This window comes from Xiphophorus hellerii, chromosome 20 (genome assembly GCF_003331165.1).
Source record: "Xiphophorus hellerii strain 12219 chromosome 20, Xiphophorus_hellerii-4.1, whole genome shotgun sequence".
NCBI classification, from domain to species: Eukaryota; Metazoa; Chordata; class Actinopteri; order Cyprinodontiformes; family Poeciliidae; genus Xiphophorus; species Xiphophorus hellerii.
Genome location: NC_045691.1, coordinates 2,533,798 through 2,542,700, shown reverse-complemented (window position 1 = coordinate 2,542,700; position 8,903 = coordinate 2,533,798). Strand labels below are relative to the sequence as shown.

At 37.1% G+C, this 8,903-nt stretch overlaps 1 protein-coding gene across 1 annotated transcript; it reads right to left on the bottom strand.

Annotated features, from left to right (window-relative positions):
- Positions 1-1,092: 1,092 nt before the first annotated feature.
- abraa (actin binding Rho activating protein a) lies at positions 1,093-7,034 on the bottom strand. The gene is made up of 2 exons (XM_032550583.1): positions 5,857-7,034; positions 1,093-2,963 (listed from the first exon to the last, which is right to left on the bottom strand). The coding sequence occupies exons 1-2, from the start codon at positions 6,496-6,498 to the stop codon at positions 2,526-2,528; spliced, it is 1,080 nt and encodes a 359-aa protein (XP_032406474.1). The 5' UTR covers positions 6,499-7,034; the 3' UTR covers positions 1,093-2,525.
- Positions 7,035-8,903: the final 1,869 nt, after the last annotated feature.

The window sequence follows — 8,903 nt, the reverse complement described above, 5'->3', positions numbered from 1 at the left end:
CAACTGGAGTGTCATATTAGTATTTAAATAATATTTTGGGGTAAAATCAATACATTCACCTGTTTCTTGTCAGGGTTGTGGGAACTGACGCCTGTTGAAAATGGAGCTAAAGCAGAGGTTCCCAGACAAAAAGCACTGACCTCTGACCCCCTTTGCAGACCCACACGCAATGCTCCAAAACAGGTAGCATTGTTTATTCACTATTCAATAATTATGACAGAATTTGTTTGAACAAACACAGTCATTGGTTACTTGGTTTGATAAATATCTTCTTATTGATTCTGATCTGTTTTGAATTTCAGGTCAGAGCTACAAAGTTTTTGACATCTTCTGATCAGACTGTAGTTTTCTTTTTTACAGTGTAGCAATAGGCAGTCTAAAACATGACTTAATCTGTTTATAAATATATATTTTTCTCGTTCTGAATTGTTTCTGAACTGTCGGTTCTGTGTCCTGGATTAACTTTTGACACATAAATAAAAAGCAACACAGTTGTTTTAAATAACCGACTCCAAATTTAATCACCTGACTTTTTGTTTTCAGTTTAGTCAATACAAATTATAATCACAAGTACCTGATAAAATTGACATTTACATTTGTCGTTAAAATATTATTCAAGTTTACAATGTCTGATAAGCCTGTTGCCTACTTACTGTTAAACTGATGCATTAAATTCAGCAAGTTAACTTTTCTCAGAAGTTAACTTGAGCTCCAGTTTTTGGGTTTAATTCGCTCCTCACTTCCCATTGATGCAACAACATGAGATCTTAACAAACCCAGCTGAACGATCAATGCTGTTTTCTTATGTTTTATCTTTACTCATTAATGAATTTGATTTCAAGTGTAACTGAGTAACTTTATTCAAAACAACAACAATTCAAGTAAAAGTAAAAGTTTGGATTTTGTAAACAACTTAAAGGACAAAATAGACAAAGTGTAATTACAGCAATAAAAGTAAATATAACTAATTATCTTTCACCCCCATGGCAGAACCAAAATATTTTTTTTTCCACGTTGTGAAGAGTTTCTTCTTCTGTGTTATCCAGATAGAGGTAGCCTGTCGTACAGAAAAATATTTATGTTTTTATTTGTTTTGTTTTGCACAATGAGCCACTGAAGATTTTCGTCATAATACCAGCAAGAATTTAAAACTGCTGGTTGAGGATTGGTGTCTGCCTCAAGTGAAGGAGGTCTAATATCACAACGTCTTGTTCATAAGTGCTGGTTGGATGCAGTAATGTGGACGCACTGGTCTGGAGTGGTAAAGAAAGAGCTGAACCGAAAAAGTGAAAGTTACCATTTCTTGATCAACAAAAGGTCAAAATTCTTTCAGAATTTATTTATGTAACACTTTGATCGAACCAAACACAACATGTGACATATGTTCATGATAAATATAATTTTTTTTAAAGCTCCTTCTGTAAGAAGACTTCCACACTTTCACTTTGAAAGAAGAAAATTGTTCACACATTTAAAATATTTCAATTTAAGAACGTCTGCTGTTAAAGTTTCACTCAACTTTAGACCGTTCTCACAGTGGATGTACTAAATCTAAACATTTAGCAAAATATTTCAATTTACAGCTAATTTAAATCATGTGGCAAAAATATTTAAGATTCCTTTTACTGTATCTGGTTGCCGTTTAGATCCAGCTGATCCAGCATGCACGTTCAGAGAACTTTGCTGTGTTGATTCAGTGCTGTAAACCACAGAAGATAAAATATTTATTTATAAAACAATTTTAACTCAATAGTTTAAGTTAGCCTCTAGAACCTACATTAATCTGTTTTTCTTAAATACATTCGCAAAATATGAAAGATTCACTTAGTTCTCATTTTTAATGTGTTTTTCATAATTTTTCTGCACATTCTGCTTAAAATCTGTCGCTAGAAAGAGCTCTAAATTCAAAATATTCTAGGATTTATCTTGATATATTTTTACTATGAGTTCTTATACTGTATTTTCTGTTTGATAACACATTGAGTTTCTTGTTTTGTTTCAGACAAAATGTGTTTAAACATCAGAAAAAGTTGTTCACTTCTTACTCCTTTCCTAACAGAAACGTCGCGGTAAACAAATAATGCATGTTTTTCTCTGTCCCACTGATTGCTGGTTCTCTTGTTTTTAAAACCTGTTTGAAATAAAATAAATAAGTAAAAACACTGACTTGATATGTTTTCTTTACATGAGGTTTTGCTCCTTGAGCTGCAATCAGAGTAAAGTCACAGCATAACTGGCATATTGTTGGATTTCCAAGTCCTCTAGCATGTAGCTTGGTTAGCAAGGCACACATAGTTAGCATGCTAAAGATAGCTACCTTTCATCTCAGCATTTATATGAGAACTAATGAGGCACAGGGAGGTGTGTGTGTGTGTGGGTGTGTGTGTGTGTGTTTCCAGCTAAAGAAACTCGTCTGTATTTTGTTCAGTCTTATATCTCTGTACTACGTCTGTTTTCTATGTTTGAACTCTATTAATGCATTATTTATGTTTCATGAAAGAGCTGAATAATGAGCTTTTCTGTCCTTAGTCTCTCAGTGTGATAATAACATCGTCATCCTGTCCTTTCCACAGCATTTCCCCCTCAAAGTCCAGCATCTTGTGTTTGCGGCAGCGCAGAAGAATCCCCACCACTTTGTCTGAAATCTTCACGTAGCGGTCGAAGAGTCGTCCAAAGGTGATGATAGTCCGACCCTCCTTGTCTTTGAAGCCCATGTCCTTGATGATCCAGGCCATTTCCTCCATCTCTCTGTGGATGTGTTTGTGGGCCCGGTCTCCTCTCTCAGCGGTTTTGGAGCCGTCTTTGGGCCGACCGTAGCCAGAATCCCCTTTGCGGAGACGCTGGGACATCGCAAAGTCGTAGTCAAACTCCTCACTGAACGGGTTGAGCTTCTGGCCCTCCATGTGCTCCTCGGACCACTGCTGCCAGCGGCTTTTGATGTCACCCATGGAGGCAATCTTAATCTGCAGATAAAAAGTAGAGTTAAAACTAACAATACATAAAATAGACTACAAAGTAAAGCGTATTTATAAAGACAGTCATGAAGCTTATAAATCAAAATTAGACTTTTCTCTCGCTGCGTTTCTGTTACAAATGTGCACAAAATTGTGTCAATATTCCACTGATGTAAAAAATATGAATTGTGGTGTTTCAATTAAATAAGAAACAAAATAAAATCCCACATGAATAAGTTTGTTCACTAGATAAGTCATTAAAAACATTAAAAACCAAGTACTTCCTGGTTTTCACCAGCAGTAACGTCTGTCATGTGACTCGTGATCTGAAAAATTACTTCCATTCCAGTTCCATTGTAAATGATACAATTTCTACACATCCAAAATAACACACCCCATTCTAGCACCGAAACATTTCATCAAAATGTGGTGATAAAATATTTTCTTTGAAATCAGAGTGTTTCCATTAAGAAAATGGATTTCTGAAATGTCAGTTTGCTCAGTTGTTATCCCATAAGTGAAAATGCAGCTTCTGTCTCTGGTCAGTTTTGGTTTTAACCCCAAAACTGATCATTTTTTCCTCCTTTAAATGTGTGAAAAACTTTGGCATCAACCATTTTCCATCAACCTGTGATGCTATAATTTGAGATTAATGACCTTTAGTCTTGAAATAAACTCCAGTTCACTTCTTGAAATAGATATCCAGCTTGACATTTGCTTTGACCGTTCACTTGCATACTGTGAAGTTTTTGGAAAATGTTTTCTGAGTAAACCAAAATGCTCAGAACTACATTTTGCAATCTTTGGAAAATCTCTGGAAAAGCCCTAACCCTAAAGTTGTTCTGCAGGTGATCCTGCTGATTTTTGCAACATAATAAACACAATATACATTACAAAATATAGAGCATACACTCATCCACATTTAAATCTTAGATTAAGTATTTTCAATGAAATATTAGGATAATTTTTTAGCATTCAGACGTCCTCTAAGTCTTCTTTACTTCCTTATCTTTGGGTATTTCCCTCAGCTTGCCTGGCCTTCTGATCGCTGCCATTAGATCCCTTTGGTACTTGCATTGTGAAAAGTAAAGCCATGTCTTTGCTACAGAGTTTCCCTCAAACAATATGGACTTTTTAAAAGCATGATTTAAAGTCTCTATACATTATATAGTTTGCAGCAGCTGCAGTTCTTTTTTATTAGAACTCATTTATGAATGTTAATATTGAGTTCTCAGCCTTATTGCATGTTCATTTTTATATATAAAATGAAAAGGGTTTAAAACAACATTAAATATCAGTGGGATCAGTTAGGTTGTGATCCTGTAGATAAACAGGAGTTTAAAAAATAACATTGATTTTGTAAAACTTTAAAACGTTAATTCACTTTGAATTTGCTGTTATTGTCCTTTAAAGTAACTGTTGCTGAGTTTCTGCACCATCAGTTATTTTCCCTGACAACCAATCGAAACAGTCGGATCCATGCAGGAAACTTGGTCAGTTATATTTGTCTTATTTTCCTTTCCTGGTTGAGATTAAATCTTACCAGTTTCATTTGTGTCACCAAATAGAAAATGCGACTTTCTCATATATTTTTTTTCAGTGTGTGTCTGTGTGTGTTTTTCTACACCCCTGTCCTCAAATGATCCCTCCGCTCTGTTTTCCTCTGGCTGTTGCACCTGAAGGTCATCAGGTTGGAAAACATGTTGCAGAATGTGACTATATTTATTGACATATATTCCATTGCACAGCAGACGTGGCGTGTGTGTGTGTGTGTGTGTGTGTTTTTTACAACCCGGACGTTCTCACTGGTGACTTCTTTGATATGTCAAGGCGGCCCCATGAGTTCCTCAGCCTTTTATGGCAGACATGTTAGTATTAGAGTTATGCAACTGTTGTTCTGTTTGCCGTCGGTGAAGGAGTTGGATTTCTTCAGGTCACTTTAAAGCCTGTTTTCATTCTGTGTGCCACATTTCATAATAAGGTTTTTATTTTTTTCTGCATCAGACATAAGACACATTAATTGTTTGAGAAACTTTTCTGGAAAAAAAGTTTATCGTTGACTAAGAATCTAATGAAATAAAATTTGCTCACATTTCTTAATATAGGAAGAGGATGAATGTTAAACATCCACCCAAAGTGAAACAGGATTGAACCTGCAATCAGTGGAATATTTTCTTGAAATGATAAACTGTTGAACAATCAACTTGAAAACTGTTTTCAATAAAAGATTATCAGCATGTCTCAATCTGATGTAATTTGTGGTAAGGGAAATAATGATAAATGTAGTTATATTTTGGACTGGAAATAATAATAAACAAATGAGAAAAATATTATTTTAATCCCCACTATCCATCTGTTCTAATGAAGATGCCAAAGCAGCTAAACAGTAATCAGATCTCATTTGTTCAGGTCTTCGCTGAAAAAGGTACAATAAAGGTGCAGATATGATTATTATTATATTTAGAACATAAAAGTTCATATTTTTACATGGTTTTAATCATATTTGTTCTGTTAGATACAGTTTGTTCACATGTAAGAAATCTGTACACAAAACTTCCAGGCTTTGGATAAACTATCAGATTATTCAATAAAATAAGCAAATAACTTGAGTTTACTGATGTTTTCATAATTCTTAACCATGTTTTTATGTTCTATTATTTAACAGTCCACTGGAGAAACTAGTTTATGATTTTTAAACTGAGTTAATGACTCAGACAAAAACTGCTTAGTGAAGCTAAATGACTGAGATGAAGGAAGCTTGAAAAGCTCAAACAATCTGTAAAAATATTATCTGTTGATTTTTCAGGGCACCTTCTATGATCTTCGTAGATGTTTTTCATGTTCTATTTGTTTATCTTAAAAACAGTTGTAGTTTCTTTGGTCTGTGCTTTAAGCTCTTTACCTTTGGTCTGTTGGCTCGTGCTTTAACTAGGCCACCACTTTGTTCGGCCTTGGAGTCGCTGTTGTCGCTGAGTCCTCCGTCCTCTCCGAGTCCGCTGTCCTCCGTGTCCACGCTGCTGCTTCTGGAGCTCAGTTTCTTCTCCTGGAGCATCATCTTCTTATCCTGGATGATTCCACCTTGTCCTGCTGCTTCCGCGCTCTGCAGCGCCCTCATCTGACGGCGGCGCGTTGGCGACTCATTGCCCAGAAATGGCTTGCTCTCTTCGGGCCCGGACTCCATTTTGTCACGGATTTCGTTTATTACGTTGTTGCTGCTACACTCGCTGCGTTTTAGCTGGACAGTTTTGGTCACGGAGCAGGTCCGGATTTTGTTTTCTTTGCTGTCGCCGGGATCTGCTTTGATTACTCTTGGAGTAACGCTGAGCTTGACCACATGGCTTTGGTCTTTTTTGCTTTCCTCCTCTACAGATGAAGGCATCCAGCCAGTTGGGATAGAATCTTGTTTGCCTGCATGTTCGCTGGCCCATCCTTGCCAACTCTTGGCCAAGTTCGCCACCATCGCAGCGCATCTGATTTTGCGTACAGCCCGTTTGAATGGCTGTGGTTCCTGTGGTGAAACGGTGGCGGAGTCTCCTCTACTCATTCTGACACGATGATTTCCAAATATTTGTTGTTTTTTTAATAGTAATTCGCTTAGATAAAGTCTTGTAATTGCTGTTGCTGTTTCTTCCAGTGATTCTATATATATATAAAAAGAAAACAATTTCCTACAAGATGTTAGCACAACACGATTGGCTGGAAGTGCTATCAAAATTTTAAAAACAAAGTTTGCAAAAGGTTTTCTCCTGCTGAAAAAGCTTGTTAAACAAGAACATGAGGCTGAAAATGAACAATTTAAAAAAAAGGTTTTCGATGTCAAAGTTTGAACAAAACTTTGCTGACGATCTTGTCGGCTCCTCAGCCTTTAAAAGCCTCGATAGATCTCTACAGAAACCTCCAGAGCCTTCCGGATCATCCGGCAGGTCGGCGGCTGAGCTGCTGGTGTGAAGGGTGTGAAGGGTGCACAGGCTTTGCTTTTAATCTCCTGCTGAAGCCCCCCTGGCACCACCGGCGCCTTTAAATAGGAAACGGTCGTAAAGGAAGTGATGCGGCGCAGCGTCCATGTGAGACATAAAAGTTCGGTGTCAACATTCTTGTTGCTGACAGACACACACACACACACACACACACACACACACCCACACACACGCACACCCACACACCCCCCCACACACACACACACACCCCCACACACACACACACACAGTTACTGAGGAGTGGAATTTCTCCCACTGGAGTTCAGGGAACAGGTGTCCAGTGTTTTTAGTAACTCCCTGATTTCTGTCCTGATGCATCAATAGGATGAATCACAAACAGGTTTGTCCGGTGAGTTAATATAACCCGCGTTCAGATTTACTCTGATTATTTAGGGACATGATCTCACACAAAGACATGATGCACGTTCAGTTGAACTCGATGTGAATTCCTAACATGTTGGTCACATACATAGAAAGAAGGACGAAAGTTTCTCTACATGTACAGCAGAGGCTATTTCAGTCTGTGTGTATATAGGTGATCATTAGTCAGCCATATTGTTATGACAATCTGCCTGTCAACAGGACAGGACTAAAACAATCATACGGTGTCACTGAGCATCTAGTACAAGTAAAGATTTTATCGATTTATTGTTTGCTGGCTGGATTTTCCAAATATTAAGTTTGCTCAAAAGATAAGTGGTCAGTTTGAAGACCAAGCTAAAATACAGTATGTATTAAAAAACCAGTTGCATCCTTAAAGCATCAAGTTTAACTTTTCTAGAAGAAGGAAAAGAAAGAAGAAGAAGGATATCTAATTTTGGATAGACTGTAACAAAAAATAGTTTCCTCCTTGTATTAAGATGTTGATCTGGAGACTTAAATCTCTCAGTAATTAGAATTTGATCATTTTGCACAAATTTTTGGTCATGCACTTCATGATAATATTTGATAAATTTCTTTTATAGTTTGCAAAACATTTCTGCTGGTCAGAAGTCAGAAGTATTTCCTGTTAGTGTTTTTCAGCCCTGATCATGAGGACAAACTGTTTCCCTGCTGCAGCACATAACATTTCAATTGATCACTGATTAACAAGTTTTTACTGATCTGTAATTATTTGGATTAAGTTTGTTAAAGCAGGGAAACGTCTAAACATATGCAGGGCAGTGTGACTAGAGCAGCAGGAAACTTTGTTTTACAGCATAAAATATGATCATAAACATGGAAACAACTCCGCAATGCAAAGCAATGAACATGAGTTTTTCATAACATTTTCACAGTGATTTACTCTAATAGAGCTTGATTGTTATCATTTGGCTCATTACTGCAACTTTTTATGATTAAGATAAAAATAATAACTCAGGATTGTAATAATAAATTGTAATACTCTGTAAAAAAAGTGAACTTTTTTATGCAGTGATGAACATGATGTATCCACAGATTAGAGTTTAAAACAATTTAATAAGATTAAACGAGATAACCAAATAGGTTAATAGATATTTACAGTCCATAAAAAGACCATTAACTGCTTATCGCTTAGCAGAACCACATTATGAACCTGGTAATTTGATAAGACAAAAATAGAAATCTGCCAGCGCATGTTGAGAATTATTCCTTTTTTCAGATTTGACTTTCCTGAAATATTTTTCAATGAAATATGAAGCTGAATTTCTCTTTTGAGAGTCTAGAGACAAAAATACCCGAGTGAGGGGCCACGTTGTTGTCATTTCAGGTATCTGACATATGTGTGTGTGGGGGTGTGTGTGTGTGTGTGTACTGTATGCCGGCGTTGGGTTTCCAGCATCACACCAGCTGCTGCTTCACGTGCATGCTGCTGCTGCTGTTGCTACTGTTGCTGCTGCTGCTGCTGTTGTTGCTGCTGTTGTTGCTGCTGCTGCTGTTGTTGCTGCTGCTGCTGCTGCACGCTGCTACTGTTGCTGCTGCTGCTGCTGTTGTTGCTGCTGTTGTTGCTGCT

Excerpts from the sequence above, each read along its gene's own strand:
- abraa (XM_032550583.1), bottom strand. The coding sequence starts at position 6,498 with ATGAGTAGAGGAGACTCCGCCACCGTTTCACCACAGGAACCACAGCCA. Across the intron at positions 2,964-5,856 it reads CACGAGCCAACAGACCAAAG|ATTAAGATTGCCTCCATGGG; the intron begins GTAAAGAGCTTA and ends TTTTATCTGCAG.